This window comes from Gossypium arboreum, chromosome 8 (genome assembly GCF_025698485.1).
Source record: "Gossypium arboreum isolate Shixiya-1 chromosome 8, ASM2569848v2, whole genome shotgun sequence".
NCBI lineage: Eukaryota > Viridiplantae > Streptophyta > Magnoliopsida > Malvales > Malvaceae > Gossypium > Gossypium arboreum.
This window is the reverse complement of record NC_069077.1, coordinates 6,152,163-6,167,840: the sequence shown is the minus strand read 5'-3', so window position 1 is coordinate 6,167,840 and position 15,678 is coordinate 6,152,163. Positions and strand designations below refer to the sequence as shown.

At 34.4% G+C, this 15,678-nt stretch overlaps 3 protein-coding genes and 1 non-coding gene across 4 annotated transcripts; 2 read left to right on the top strand and 2 right to left on the bottom strand.

Annotated features, from left to right (window-relative positions):
• The first annotated feature begins 288 nt into the window (after window positions 1-288).
• Window positions 289-3,009, top strand: LOC108470220 (ran-binding protein 1 homolog a-like). Its single transcript, XM_017771494.2, has 4 exons — window positions 289-584; window positions 690-841; window positions 934-1,059; window positions 2,406-3,009. Exons 1-4 carry the CDS (start codon window positions 430-432, stop codon window positions 2,642-2,644), a joined length of 672 nt encoding a protein of 223 aa, XP_017626983.1. The 5' UTR covers window positions 289-429; the 3' UTR covers window positions 2,645-3,009.
• Window positions 3,010-7,149: 4,140 nt separating this feature from the next.
• On the top strand, window positions 7,150-11,457 carry LOC108467713 (potassium transporter 1). The gene is made up of 9 exons (XM_017768455.2): window positions 7,150-7,472; window positions 8,203-8,446; window positions 8,651-8,896; window positions 9,099-9,149; window positions 9,242-9,502; window positions 9,578-9,630; window positions 9,753-9,867; window positions 9,951-10,205; window positions 10,295-11,457. Exons 1-9 carry the CDS (start codon window positions 7,428-7,430, stop codon window positions 11,290-11,292), a joined length of 2,268 nt encoding a protein of 755 aa, XP_017623944.1. The 5' UTR covers window positions 7,150-7,427; the 3' UTR covers window positions 11,293-11,457.
• Window positions 11,458-12,003: 546 nt separating this feature from the next.
• TRNAI-UAU (transfer RNA isoleucine (anticodon UAU)) lies at window positions 12,004-12,077 on the bottom strand. The gene has a single exon. It is a non-coding gene; the product is annotated as a tRNA-Ile (tRNA).
• A 520-nt stretch (window positions 12,078-12,597) lies between these two features.
• On the bottom strand, window positions 12,598-14,491 carry LOC108468089 (zinc transporter 6, chloroplastic). Its single transcript, XM_017768949.2, has 2 exons — window positions 13,621-14,491; window positions 12,598-13,153 (listed from the first exon to the last, which is right to left on the bottom strand). Exons 1-2 carry the CDS (start codon window positions 14,281-14,283, stop codon window positions 12,839-12,841), a joined length of 978 nt encoding a protein of 325 aa, XP_017624438.1. The 5' UTR covers window positions 14,284-14,491; the 3' UTR covers window positions 12,598-12,838.
• Window positions 14,492-15,678: the final 1,187 nt, after the last annotated feature.

Sequence of the window (15,678 nt, the reverse complement as noted above, 5' to 3'; positions counted from 1 at the left end):
CTACTAAATCGCTTGTGCGTACCAAAACAAAGAGAGAAATTTTGGTATAAGTTGTAAATGGAACTGTTTACGGGAATTCACAAATGTAATTGGACCCAATTATTTTAATTCATCAGTCTAAAAATTGGGCTATTTGCAAGCCTTTAGACCCAGAGAAGACTTCATTGATAAGACTAAAAACTTGGGCCATTTGCCTTTGGGTTGAGATTTTCACTTTAAAATTAGGGCTCCACCTGATTCAACCCAAGCCCAATTTCTCAAAAGAAACTAAAAACTAGCCTACACGTGACAGTTACTACTACTGTAAACCTTGACTCTCTGCTCTGCGTTAACCTCACGCCTCCTCCCTCATTGTATAAGAAAACCCTAAACCCCAATACATCTTCTCCTGCCGAACCATCCAAACGCCTCACTCTCCACAAATCAAATATGGCAAGCAAAGAGCCCGATCACGAGCACAGAGAAGACGATGACGCCCCCGCCGCCGATGATGAAGACACCGGTGCTCAAGTTGCCCCTATCGTCAGGCTTGAGGAAGTCGCCGTTACCACCGGCGAGGAAGAAGAAGATGCCATACTCGATCTGTATGTATACTTTTTCTTGTTTATTTTCCCCATTCATTTTATTTTTCTATTTTGGAATAATCTTGGAATTCGAATGGTTTGAATTGTATATTATATTTTTATCAGGAAGTCGAAACTGTACCGATTTGATAAAGACGGGAATCAATGGAAAGAGAGAGGCGCTGGTACTGTGAAGCTGTTGAAGCACAAAAAGACCGGAAAAGTTCGCCTTGTTATGAGGCAATCTAAGACTCTCAAGATCTGCGCCAATCATTATGGTTCGTTATCTTCTTTCTTTTTCTCACCCTCAATTCTTTTTTTTTTTTTTTTTTAGATTCGTGATTTTACGAAAGTAAACAATATTCTGCAGTGTTGGCAACGATGACGGTGCAGGAGCACGCAGGGAACGACAAATCGTGCCTATGGCACGCTTCTGACTTTGCTGATGATGAACTGAAAGATGAACTTTTCTGCATTCGTTTTGCATCAGTGGAAAGTAAGTAAAAAAATTATTAATTAACTTTTCTGTCATGTATCTGCTAAATTGAAATTGGATCAATGTTGTTTCAATTCTTTATTTAGACTAAGATCTGGTCCTGCACATTAGGGTTTAATACTTCAATTAACATAATGGTATAGAGTTGAGCTTTGAGCTTTTCTACTAGCAGTTTCATTGTGACTTCTAATATTTTACCTAATTTTTGTTTTGTTCTTAACTGTGTTAATTCTTGATTGAACACAGTTCAAAGGTTTATGGTTTAATTCTAAGCTATTGGGATCAAAATTGTGATCATTCTACTTGACCTTGTATCGGTTTAAAATAAGCATTTACTGTAAAAAAAAGACTGCATTACGAATTTCTGGTAAGAATTGGCATACTGCTTTCACCTTTTATTAAGACAGTCAAAACATAGGAGGCAGATTGTTGTTGATTTTGCATCTAATAACACCATGCATCTGTGTTAGGAACTTATGATATTTAAAAGAAGCTATTGTATATGGTTTTTTTGTGCTTATTAATGGCTGCAATAATTTATTGAAATTTACCTTTTGTTTCTTTATGGGCACTTCTCCGTCTTTAGTGGTTAGTGGAAAAAGTGCAGTTGATAGAATGTGCGGAGAAGTAAGAAATATCAGTAATAATAAGATAACTTGACACCTATATGTAGAGTATCTTATAGGTCTGTTTCTTAAAGTTTAAGTGAACTTCAGTTTTTCACCTTTTGCTGAGGTGGCTGAAGTTGACTTGAATTATGCCTTAAAAGGAATTTTTGGATTGAGTTAGTAGTATCTGTGTGTGTGTATGGTATTTCTTTACTTGGAAACTAATAAGGTGGTGCGACATTGCATTCTTTTATAATGATTATAATGTGTCATTTAAATAAGATAGGTTCCCTTGGATTTCCAGTTGATGAACTTCAAAATTAAGTGTTGATGCTTGTGTAAAAGAAATGTTCTCTAAGTATTTGTTGTTTTAATTTCTATTCCTGAATACTTTGTTTATTCATGAATATTTGTTTCCTTGAGCTGATCCTTAAGTAGACAGGTTATAGAAATGGTTACATGTATGATTTGAGATCTGGATATAATAGCCATACTTGAGAGTTTGATATGTGGTGATAAATGATTAGAGAAGCGTAGTTGGCTTTATTTTTTCTTCCCTTTTAGCAACAATAAAAATGTGTTTTACGAGAGTAACAGGAACAGTTAAACTTATAGATTGGTTTGGGTTGTAGTTGGCTGCATTTGTTTGTTATTTCCCTTTATTGACAATTCTTGTGTCTTTGGTAACAAGATCCTTTTGGTCCTTACTGAATGTTTTTGTTTTCATTCTTAAATTAGATTGCAAAAGCTTCATGGAAACGGTCCGAGAAGTTGCTGAATCACAAAAATCAACAGAGGAAAATAAAGAGGCATCTGCTGCAGCTGGTCTACTTGAGAAGTTGAGTGTTGAGGAAAAGGAAGCCAAGGATAAAGTGGAAGAGAAGGATGTTAAAGCAAAGGAAGAAACGGAAACAAAGGAGGATACAAAAAAAGTAGATGATAGTGAGAAGAAAGATGGGGAGCCAGAATCAACTTAAAAAAGGGGGTTGGGTTGTGTTTGTTTTCTGTGCCATATGCTTTTTGGGCTATATGGTGAGATTAGTCACCTCCCATGTCTTGCATATTCATCTCCTGCAGAGGAAACTAGATGGGTCAGTATGTTTATAAGCTGGAATGGTTTGAGGTCCTTTGCGTGTCATTAGGTATGAGTGTTTGTGAGTGTTGAGGTTTGTTCAAACACCGAGTCATGTTTACATACATTGCATGTTGAGAGTTTTTTTTCGCGGTTTTGAGTATTGTGAGGGAGGGTTGTATTCAACCGGGTTTTTCCCAGTATTATTATTATCTCCAAATTGTCTAAATTACTTATTATTGATAGACAAGTTTTTCTTTATTTTTTAAATTTAGATTTCTTTATATGAAATTCGTAACCTTGTTTGTGCGCAAGAAATTTGGATTGCCTGACCCAGAAAGAATTGGCTAAATGTCGGATGTAAGTTTAGGTGACCCGTATACTACGATGAGATCTTTTAAGCTGAGTGTGATCCTTCTGGCTCTATATCATGTCTACTGGGTGGTAGTAAGTATTAAGGCATAAATATTTTACATATGGACGGAGTGACAATAGATTATTCACTAGTTTTGAGTTCACCCTTCGGTTAATACTTTCTATCCCCACATCTAACGTATTTTGTGTAAATTGTAGATTTAATTATATTTTAATTTGATCCTCTTGTCTTTGTACTTTTCATATTTTGAAATTTTAGTGTTGACCTAATTCTAAAACTTAAATCATTTTGATTAAATTATGTCATTAGTTATGTATTATGCGTAAAGTTATAGGTTTAGTCTAGAATCATTTTTAGTGGTTATATTTTTTAATTTCAAAATTTTAGCCTTAATGTGAATGATAGTTGTTAAATTCATTAGTTGATTTTTGTGAATAATATGTGAATAACAAATAGACATAGCATTACAGATGTGATAATATATTGACATATTAAATTTTCAATATCTAAAAATACAGGATTGAAAATAAAAAAATCAAAAATCAAAATATAGATACTAAATCCATTAACTTTATGAAAATTACATGGTCTAATACAAGAATTTGACCATATATATATGCCATCTGCCTTGTTTAGCACTTGAAGTTTGATTGTACAGGATTTTTGGTATGGGCATTGGCAATGGTCAGACCTAAACCCAATTTTTTTTATGGCAAAAAAAAAAGGGTCCAAACCCATAATCATATTGGAAATTGGAAATGGCTTTGGAGTTCTCTTAAAGAAATGAAGGGTGGGGGGGACAAAAATGAAAGAGCTAGGTCACATTAAATGAGTGATATGGATGTCAGACCTAACACATCTATTTCTATCCTCTCTCCCTCACATACCAACATCTCCTGCTATTCTACCTTATAAAATTCCAATTTCTCCTCCCCTCGTGCAATGTACTAAAACTGAACTTGACAATCATTCAGTGTACGGCGGGTGCTGGACTTGGTCTTGGATAATATAATTTTATATTCTGTGCTGGATATGTAGCAATAGAATCAAAGGGTAGAATGATTTGGTTGTTAAGGTTGATAAACCATACATACAATATCTATCTTAGTCCTTTAATCATCCAATTTTCTAATTTTTCTTGTCTTTGTGCCTCAGTTACTATTTTCAAAACCAATCATTTTAATGTTTTAGTGTAAGCTAATGATTTTCATGAGAATGGACAGATGGGGCATTTGGTTGTTGTGATGGATGTATCTAATTTCTTAGTTCCTAACTAATAATGCAGCTGTTAGTGTGAATCATTATCCAATTATTTCGCCCATCATGGAAATGGAAACTTCAACAAAGCTATGACCTTTGGCTTTGGCACGAAAGAAAGAGAAAAATAAGTGTTATGATAAGTCCTATACATGGTCATCTTGTACTCAATCAGCAGCCTATGGTCTTATCAGTTTGCAACTTGTTTGAAACTCGCTCTCTCATAAAATCATAATTGAACCACCAAAACAGGGAGGTCGGCCATTGAATTCCCTCCTCCAACTCACCAACTTTTATACCATTTTCTCTTCAATCAACCCATGTGTATTTTCTCTTCACATACAAAAAACACTCCACTTTGGGTTCACTCCCATCCCATTAGTTGATAAAGAATGTTTAAAATTAGTGGTGTTTTGGCATCTTGCAGAAAATGCAAAGGCTGCCCAAATAGCTTTTGTGTCAGTTTCAGATGGCTTTTCAATTTCTAATTACTAAATGAAGAAACTAAAGGAAAGAAAAAAAAAAAAAGACAAATTATCTAAGTTTTGAAGGGGAAAGGAAACATCGTGTTTGTGTCTAGAAAGATTCAAAGTAACCCAAGGGGAAGAGGGGACCCCATAAGCTAAAGCAAACAAACAAATACTCCAAATAGTCCTTTAACATTCGCTACACTTGATCAATTTAATAGATAGCAGCTCATATTTCCTCACCTACTTGATTACTTTTTTTTTAATGTTATCTTGTATCTGATAATTACATTAGGTCTTGATTAAATACAGAGTTAAATCAAGTTAAATTTCTAAACAAAAGATAAAGTTACAGTATTATTATTTTCTTTATCTACAATTTTGAACTTGAAACTTCAATAAAAGGATAACCAAATTTCTTACTATTTCACCTAATATTTGATTATCTCTTGAATACCCTGAATTTATTGAAAAAAATATCGCCTGCCCTGCTAGTCTGAATCAAATCAGCTGGCTATTTTGTCAATAAACATAGCCATAGGGGACAGTTTTGATGGTTACTTCACCATGTTTATAATCTTTGGATTCTGACATCTGATTAGCATTTGCACCTGTTACTATGTAAAACAAACAAAAAATTTCCCATTGGTCCATCTATTATTTTATTTATATGTACTTTTTTTTTCATTGGCCAAATTGAGAAGACTGAAAAACACTGTTATGGATAATTGGAATCAGCATTTTTTTTCTGATCATGACACAATCAAGTTCTTTCCTTAGCCAACTTTTCCACTGTTGTGCAGTTTTCAGATTTTTGAACTTAAAATAATATTTGTTAAAATATTCACAAGTTTCTTAAGGTTTGACTTGAGTGACCTTTTAGTTTTAACATTTTTAACCTATTCTTAACCAAAATTAAATCCAGTAGCAAGCAATATGTTTGTGTCCATCGTTTTAGTTTAACTGGAGGCTAATATTTGATACATGAAAATTTCATGACAACTTGACTAGGTACTTTTTTAGGGTGTATTCTCCGTTGCTTTTGGGATGAATTTTTTAAAAAAAAAAAGTACTTTTCTCTTAAAAGCAATGAATAACATATATCATTGGGGCAACTTTTTTAACTTTTGGGATGAACTTTTTTAGAGATGAAAAAACAGTAAATTTTAGCTTTTTCAGCCAAAAAGCACTTTTTGCTGTTATTTTACCTTTTTAACCTTACTTTTTGACTTAAAATGTGTTTGATGCTATTATTTTGTGTTCTCTTTCTTAGTTATTTAATATAATTTTTACAAATGTGTTAAAAGCATTAATTAAAAATAAAAATATTTTTAAAATAATATAATTGTGTCAATATCTAATTACAAATATTTAATTATTATATTTAAATATTTAAATATAGTTTATATATTCTAATTAAATTTAATAAATAATTAATATTAATTACTTAGAAATATTTAAAATTAATATTATATATTAAAATATTAACAATAAGTTATAATAAATTATTTTTTATATTTTTACTAAAATATTATAATATTAACTAATTTGAACATTATTTAAATACATATTTATTACTTTATAATATCATGTCTAAAATGGACATTTTACTTTTCAAAAATACTTTTTGACAGCAATATCAAACACTTAAATTTTTCTAAAGCACTTCTCAACAGTACTTCTCAAAAATACTTTTCCACAGCACTTTTTAAAAGCAATAAAGAACTGGCCCTAAGATTTATGCTTATCTAAGGGTAATGCTATTCCAAAAAGATGCTGAAACTAAACATGTGAAAAAAAAAACAGATAAAAAAAGAATATCATGATTTTTTTTCCGAATCTGGGAATTTGATTACTTAGTTTAAGCAATATATTATATCCTCATGAGCAAAGAGATGGTGTTAAACATGCTATTTAAGGTCTAATTATATTCTATCATTTATTGGTGGACCACAAAATTTAAAACCAAATTTGAGAGCAGTAAATTTTCACTTTTTTCTCTCTAATGTTTACTTTTAATTATGATTGGTTGGTGTTGGAGACAGCTTTGAAATAAATGAAGCCAGTTATCAGCATGAACAAAGAATCTTGTACTAAAAAAAATATTAGTTGTTTATTCTATAAATTTCATGTTGGGGGGTCATTTCTTGATTGTTTAAAAAGTTAAAACTATGCCAAAAAGAATTTAGCCAAACAGTAAATTGATGAGATAGTAAGGAAAAAACAATTGCAGGAAACTGTCAATGATTCCCTGTAAAAGATATAGGGAGTGTGATATTATATCTTAAGATTCTGGTATATAATTGTATATATTATCTATTATTTTTTGTGATTATTATTAGTACAAATTTCAAAGCTTAGACTGCAACTAGTAGTCCTATAAAATAGTAAGTGAGATAAAAGAGCATTGAATGCATTTTGCAACTTCTTTGGACGCACACAGCACTTGCCTCTTTCATTACTTACTGCTTACTTCCTACATTCTCTCTAATTCTCTTCCCCTTTAAATTCTCTCTTTCTCAAAGGATTTGCTTGTCTTCCAATTCCCATTTTCTTCTCCTCTTCATTCACTTAATCTTACCATAGTCATGAATCCTTCAGAAGAGTTTTTAGAACAAGGAATATCTCAACAGGTAGAACCTTCTTTCTGTACACCATGGCTTACTGCCATTCATAGTTCACCCATAAGTCTTTTTCTTATCCAAAATTGGATAAGAAAATGTGATGCAGTCATTTTCTATTCAGTTTCTTGTGCCTCTCTCCCTGTGTTCTGCTGTTAATTTCTAATGGATGAGATTTTTTAAAATTTCCTTTTATTGATGAGTAAAATGTTTATTATAAGATAAGTGTGGGTTTTGAAATTAGGACATGTAATGGAAGAACAACAGTTATTTATCCATTAACAGGCTCTTTGAAATTAGGACATGTAATGGAAGAACAACAGTTATTTATCCATTAACAGGCTCTTTAATGGTTTCTGGTTAAAATTTGTCCCTAAGCTTTGAGTGAAATTTTGGTTTTCAAGCAGAGACTTGAGTAGCTCTCTGGGATGTTTTATGTCAGCCTTCCAATCAAATGAGAACAGGGAAGAGTGAACCTTGTCCTGAAATTTATGCATTTAGCATTCAGCTTCATAGATTGAATATGGCGGATACAAGGTAGAGAAACTTAACCTCAAAAAAGACTGCTATTGATTATTAAACTAAGCTGCGTAGGTAGAATAAAGTTTTGAACTTTATAGAGTCCCCCAGTTTCAATAACCCTGCTTATCTCACTTTATCTTTCCTACTCATTTTGGTGCGTTATTATCACACCATTGAATATGTTGAAACATTGATATATAGTTTTGGTTTTGTGGGTCAGAACTTGAGGAAGGCATCTTGCATGACGGTGGCAACTTTAGCTTATCAAAGTCTTGGGGTTGTATATGGTGACCTCAGCACCTCTCCTCTCTATGTTTACAAGACCACCTTCTCAGGGAAGCTGAGCCTTCATGAGAATGATGAAGAGATTTATGGCGTCTTTTCCTTCATCTTCTGGACTTTTACTCTCATTGCTCTCTTTAAATATACTTTGATTGTCATGTCTGCTGATGATAATGGTGAAGGTCAGCTTTCTTCTTTCTTACAATTTGAATAATTGATTACCAATGGAAATGATTGAGTTTTGTCCCTCAAGTTTCGCAAGTGATAATATAGATTCCATGTAGATTTTAATGCTACCTATAGAATGCTACAGATAAATTTTACTCCATTAGAAACAACAAAAGTAAGGCTGCTATCATATTTTCAAGGTTTCATTTGCTACTTAGGTGGTACATTTGCGTTGTATTCTCTGCTGTGCCGACATGCGAGGCTAAGCATTCTACCTAATCAACAAGCCACAGATGAAAAGTTGTCTGCATATGCAACACATGGATCCGTGGAGACATGGCAGAGCTCTGCTCTCAAGTCGTTCTTTGAGAAACACCCTAGATTTCGTACTGGCTTGTTCATTTTGGTTCTTCTTGGGACCTGTATGGCAATAGGCGATGGAGTACTTACACCTACAATATCAGGTAGCCGAGGTGTTGTTTAGCCACTTTATCTCAACTATAAATCTACTTCATCAGTCTTGCACCTTCTAAAACCTGAATCTGTGATTCCAACTTCTGCAGCAGCATACTGTATTCTACCAAATTATTTGAAATTTCACTCTTATCATTTCTGACTTCTTATATGGATACTCTTACATGGATTTGTTTGCATTCCTTCTTTCAGTTCTTTCAGCAGTTTCAGGAGTCAGACTTAAGATCACAGCACTGCATGAGAGTACGTCCTGCCTCTTACTTTGTTTAAAAGTTTTTTATTTTGTAAAAACGATTACAATCTCTTAATGTTCATGTTATTCGCTTTTCTTCCAGATTATGTTGTTTTGATCTCATGCGTCATCATTGTGGGGCTGTTCTCACTTCAGCATCACGGAACGAACAGAGTTGCTTTCATGTTTGCTCCGATTGTCGCAGCATGGCTTCTGTGCATTAGCAGTATTGGTATATATAACATATTTAGATGGAATCCACACATATTTCATGCACTTTCTCCAGTTTACATGTTGAAGTTCCTTAAGAGGACAGGCATAGAAGGATGGATCTCATTAGGAGGAGTGGTTCTCTCAATCACAGGTAATTACTATGGTTTACTTACTTCAAAACCGAATCCTTGAAAGCTGTAACAAACATCTATTCGAATTGGCTCAGGTGTGGAGACAATGTTTGCTGATTTGGGCCATTTCTCTTCACTGTCAATAAGGGTAAACTCTAAACTTTTAGTTGATAAACCAGGCTCTAACTGTTAGTTAATCAGCATGCCTTGTTCTAGCTTCCTTCAAAATTAATCTAATGAGATCTAGCACCGATATAATTAACATCCCAGGTAGCTTTCTCTTTTTTGGTATATCCCTGCCTGGTTCTTGCATATATGGGAGAGGCTGCTTTCCTCTCTAAACACCATGAAGATATCCAGAGAAGCTTTTATAAAGCCATACCAGGCAAGAGCTAAGACAAGTATGCAATTGAGACCATCATGCTTTGCTTGCCATAATAATGTCTTTTAATTCTATTTTCCATGCAGAAGCTGTTTTTTGGCCAGTGTTCATTGTGGCAACTTTTGCTGCTGTTGTTGGAAGTCAAGCTGTAATATCAGCTACGTTCTCCATTATAAGCCAGTGTTGTGCATTGAATTGCTTCCCCTTTGTGAAAATCATTCATACTTCGAGTAAAATATATGGGCAGATTTATATCCCAGAGGTCAATTGGATATTAATGTGTCTTTGTTTAGCTGTGACAATAGGATTGAGAGACACCAACATGATGGGTCATGCATATGGTATTCACAGATTATATGCATACAATATTGTTCATTCATCTTAGATCATTGTGCACAAATGAACTTGGATTGTTTTGATCGGTGTGTAGGTCTGGCAGTCACTACAGTTATGTTTGTGACAACCTGCTTAATGGCATTGGTGATGATAATCGTTTGGAAGCAAAGGATAGCTATTGCAGTTGCATTCTTAGTGATTTTTGGATCGATGGAACTGCTTTACATCTCGGCATCTGTTTACAAGATCCCGGAAGGGGGTTGGATTCCTCTAGCACTTTCTTTCATTTTTATGGCTATAATGTATATATGGAACTATGGAACAACTAAGAAGCACGAATTTGATGTGGAGAACAAGGTATCGATGAATAGGATCGTGTGTTTAGGCCCTAGCCTTGGCATGGTAAGGGTCCCTGGGATCGGTCTTATTTACACTAATCTGGTATCCGGGGTCCCTGCAGTTTTTGGACACTTTGTCACAAACTTACCTGCATTCCATCAGGTGCTGGTTTTTGTTTGTGTCAAATCTGTACAAGTTCCATACATTAGCGAAAAAGACCGGTTGATGATTGGTAGGGTAGGTCCAAAGGAGTACTGCATGTTCCGGTGCATCGTCAGGTACGGTTACAAAGATCTGCAGCAAGAAAACTACGATTTTGAGAACCGATTGGTGTCGGGAATAGTACAGTTTGTGGAAGCAGAAGAAGATACTACTTTGAAAACAACTTTTATATCATCATGTGGAAGAGAGGTAGGGAACATGGATATTGAAAAATTTGATGCACAAAACCAGGATCATAGTTTCACAAATTCAAAGTCAAGTGATATTTTGGAGACAAAAATCAGGAAGGGGCATGGAGGAGGGGCTCCCCTTAAAGATGAGTCACTGCAGATACTGAGAGCCAAAGAATCAGGGGTTGCATTTATACTAGGCCATTCATATGCAAAGGCAAAGAAATCATCTTCCATAGTGAAGAAATTTGCCATAAATGTGGTATACTCTTTTCTGAGCAAGAATTGCAGGGAACCTGATGTGGTATTGAATGTGCCTCATACTTCTTTGCTAGAAGTAGGTATGATCTATCATGTCTAACTCTAACTCCATTTATCTCAATCATAAGAGAAATGTAAATTATACAAAGGGAAATAGGGTCCCTTAAATTTACATATGATGTGTATACAAAGAGACGGGGCACAAAATAAATTCTAATTCTAACAGGAGGCTGTCCTACACGTTAAGAACCACTTGACATGAAAATCCCTTCAATGGTTTTTTATTTTCTTGCTATGTTAGCAATGATCTGATATCATCATATTCCAAATCAAAATCACAAGGTGAATATATATATATATATATATATATACATGTCTACTAGTTTCGGTGTGAAGTGTTTCTTGTTGGATTTTAATATAATATTAATATTAATAAATACTAAAAGACAATAAACAACAAAATACTAATAAAAAATAAATGGATTATTGTCCCATACCCTATAAGTGGAATAAAAAAAACTAAGTGATATAATAAAATAATTAAAAAAGACATTTGATGTAATCTTAGACTTGGGATGGTGAAAGAGTGGAATACATCAGAATATTGTGGTTTGAATAAGGAAATTAAGAGCAAGGGATTCAAGCTGCTGCATTGGAGAGAAAAAGAGAATCTTATTTAACAAGTTGTGGAACCAAAAATCTAATTCAAGGGGATCAAATCAGGAAATAATTTATTTTTCGAGTTTCCGGCATTTTCCATTAGAAACTATCCAGAATGTAGGACAGGGACCGGAAAGACAAAAATATAAGTTGGTCCCGGCGAGGCTCGAACTCGCGACCTTCGGCTCATAAGACCAACGCTCTAACCAACTGAGCTACGGGACCACACGATGTAGTCATGCATTTAATCCTATATGTAAAGTTAAATAAGTTTTTATAAAATGCGTAGAATGATGACGTTTAAGAAAATGAGAGTGGTTTCGCTGAAACTTCTAATGAAATGATAGATTTTAATAAAAAATTCCAATATTTATATAAAAAACATATATATCCTAAAATATGAAAAAAGAAAACAAGTGAATTGATTTAAAAATTATGAAATGTATGACATCATATTCTAAACTTGTAGGATTGAAATGGAATTTTATATTTGCATTACCTAGGAAAAAAGACAAATCATTAAAATTTGTTAAATGGTTAGAAAGTTGAAGAAATCTCTGTTCATGCATGAATTGAGTTGCACCCTCATCCATTTTCTCACCTATGACATCTTCACTTTACTTAATGGAATCATGGCTAGGCTCGCATATCAAACAAAGTTAGACAAATGTGCATTTTGGATTACATTTACACGTCTCTCCCCCCACCTTTTAATACCCATTCTCACCATCCATTTCATATGGAGTTTTAACTTTGAATTGATTGATATATATATATACACACGCACACTGAGGTATTTACACGATTACAAATCGCACTGTCTCTCTCTCTCTCTCTATGATATATATTTATGGTTGCCGAAAACTTGTAACTTGATTATTAAGTAACAATATATATATATATATATATGATATTTCAACTACTGATTAATCTACTCCATGCCATTGCCATATTTGATGAAATGAAATTTGTAATCGTTTTAATTTTCAAGCCCAAATTGCAAGGATAGACATAGAGGTGGAGCCAAGAGCAAGGGCAATGAATGAACCCTTTTTCAACCACGTATGTGAACCCATCAACTTGTTATGGAAGAAATCGGCAGCAATGAGATCGACCAAAGCCATATAGATGAGAATACCCGACGACAATGAACCCAATATACCTTCCATTATTAATGCATTAGGGCTACTGTCATCGTATCCCGTCACCGAAAACACCATCATTCCCAACAATATTCCCATCGGGGTCGTCGCCGAAAACATTAAGCACATGTACGCCACTGTCCCCATTCTGAAACCTGCCTGAAAAATCATTCACAAACCACATTCGTCATCACTTCATCCAATTCGAATTAATATTCATATACTTTGTAATCTTAAAAGAAAGGTAGGACAGAGAAACACATTAAGTACAAGTATCAGAAGCTGCATGATAAAGGGTTTTGTTAATTAATGCTTTAAAGTTTTAACTCATAACAATGTCATTTATAGGAGTAGTTATTGTACTCATAACAGTTGTTAGGCACAAAAGATCAGTATGAAACTAACACTTAACAGTTAGCTCTAAGGCCAGCAATCTACTGAAAATATTTGTCTTAAACATAAGTTTGAAGTAAATTTAAGTTGAAGACTTGGTATTGAAAAAAAATTAAGAATTAAATTGAATTTTATAAAACAGGAGAAAGGGATGGGTCTAAATCAAAACAGCTATATTTCTGGTCCACTGCATCAAAAATTAAAATCAAACATTAAATTAGTTAAACTGATACCTGTGCAATGCAGCCACCGAGGCCCATGCCTTCGAAGATCTGATGAAAGGCGAGAGCAGCGACCAGAGGTCGGATGGTACACTGATTTTGGGACATCCCCATCGTCACCCCGATTATCACCGAATGGAAAATTATCCCAATCTCCAAAACCTGGGAAACCAGTCTCTGCTTAAGCTTCACTAATTCCTCGTTCGACAAATCACTATGGGTGTTGCCCACTTTTTTTCCCACCGTTACATCATGCGTTCCCACCGGTAAATAGTCTCCACTGGGTTTATGACCATGCTCCACATGTGAGCTAGCCGTTAAGTCCACAAAAAGAGCGAGCAGAGCCCCGATTAGAGTGACAAGGCCGGCGAAGGGGAAATCTTTCCAGGGATGGCGAGAAGCGACCTGGCAGTCGGATAGGGCGGCGAAGGCGTCGGGGAGGACGTGGACCAAGGAGGTTGAAAGGATGACTCCGGCAGCGAAGCACTTGATTATTAGAATTGCCTTGTCGTACACGGGTTTTCCTTGGAAAAAACGGGCCAGGAGGACCGGGGTAGTTATGCCGATGACGCTGGTGAAGAAGATTACGAAAAGAGAGATGAACTTGAGGTGCGTGGCGGCTGCACCGTCCCTACAGCCGAGGGCTCGAGCCGTGTCGCTCACGCACGATGCCATGGTTGCACCCTCGAGGAAATTAAGAAGAAAGAGAGAGCAACGAGGAAAGGAAGGGAAGGGGGACTGATAGTGTCTGGCGGGGAATTCAATAATAAAAATTTGATAACTTAATTAGAGGGTGGAATTTAACGACGGACGTTTTCTTCTTGTTTCTTGTCAACTATGAAGACTTACACTTTGGACTAATAATGGTTATGGAAAAGAGAAAGAGGTTTAAGAAAGGAAATTATTTCATATTATTATATTTAGCAAAATAAAGTTAATAGTTTTTTATCTAATTAAACAGTGGAAATAAAAAAAAGTTTGAATATACTATTTTTATTATAATTTTTATAATATAATTATATAAAAGATGACTAGGGTAATAAATATATCTCATATAATTTTTCCTATTTTTAAAAATTTTGCAGATAACAAGTGGGCTGAAAGCCTTAACCGTCATTTCTAATGGACTAAACTCGTGAATGACAAAAAGCTTGAGGTCTTAATCAACGAAAAAAACCCTTTAAAAATCAAAGTGGAGAAAACTTTAAAGAATAAATAAATGATGCATTACGGCTTTTTATCTTTTAATTTTCTTGTAGGAATTTCACCTATATCTATTAATTATAGCTTAGATTTTAAATTCATCTCTAAACTTAAAAATTGTATTTATTAAGTTATTAAAATATCAACATCGTATTAATCAAATCATTCCATCAGTTTAGCTACTAGTTTTGGTTTTAAATGCCCCTCAAATATGATGTAGAGTATGTTCAAAGTGTGCAAATCAAGTGATAAACATGTATGTATCTATTACAGGCAACTCCCTTTATAACAACACATTTATCTATCAAAATTTTGGATGTTACAAAAATGTGATTGTTATACACTTATATCAACATTTGAGATTTAGATTATATTTATATTTTAATTTTCAAATTAAATAAGCATATTGTACAAGCCCAATATTGCCCGGGCCAATAAACAGATAAAATATAACAACCAAATAAAACAATTACAAAACCCAATTACAAGACTAAAACAGTAGGCCCAACTTCCACATCAAATGACCCAAACAATAAAAAAACCTAAAGCCCACCTAGCCCAACAAACTAAACATTTTCAGCAGCAAAAAAACCCTAGCCACCAAGTTTTCAGCCGCCACTCCCCTCACCCTTGGCCATCACACGCACCACCCACGCACGCCCCTCACCTCCTCGTGAGCCACCCACATCTGACACACCTACAACAGAGACAAAAACAACAGCAAGAGAAAGCATGCGAGGGATGGGGGAAGAAATAAAAAAAGAACGAAAACAAAAAAATAAAAGATGAATGTTTTGTAGATCGGCCTTAAAAAGCCAAAATCTATCATTTGTAAAGGGGGGATTTTACAAAGATTGAAAAAGAGAC

What these genes read in the sequence shown, in the direction of transcription:
- LOC108470220 (XM_017771494.2), top strand. Translation starts at nt 430, where the DNA reads ATGGCAAGCAAAGAGCCCGATCACGAGCACAGAGAAGACGATGACGCC. An exon ending in GAAGATGCCATACTCGATCT is followed by an intron (nt 585 to 689) that starts GTATGTATACTT and finishes TATTTTTATCAG; the next exon opens with GAAGTCGAAACTGTACCGAT. An exon ending in GATCTGCGCCAATCATTATG is followed by an intron (nt 842 to 933) that starts GTTCGTTATCTT and finishes AATATTCTGCAG; the next exon opens with TGTTGGCAACGATGACGGTG.
- LOC108467713 (XM_017768455.2), top strand. Translation starts at nt 7,428, where the DNA reads ATGAATCCTTCAGAAGAGTTTTTAGAACAAGGAATATCTCAACAG. An exon ending in AACAAGGAATATCTCAACAG is followed by an intron (nt 7,473 to 8,202) that starts GTAGAACCTTCT and finishes TTTGTGGGTCAG; the next exon opens with AACTTGAGGAAGGCATCTTG. An exon ending in AGTGGTTCTCTCAATCACAG is followed by an intron (nt 9,503 to 9,577) that starts GTAATTACTATG and finishes GAATTGGCTCAG; the next exon opens with GTGTGGAGACAATGTTTGCT.
- LOC108468089 (XM_017768949.2), bottom strand. Translation starts at nt 14,283, where the DNA reads ATGGCATCGTGCGTGAGCGACACGGCTCGAGCCCTCGGCTGTAGGGAC. An exon ending in TCGGTGGCTGCATTGCACAG is followed by an intron (nt 13,154 to 13,620) that starts GTATCAGTTTAA and finishes ATGATTTTTCAG; the next exon opens with GCAGGTTTCAGAATGGGGAC.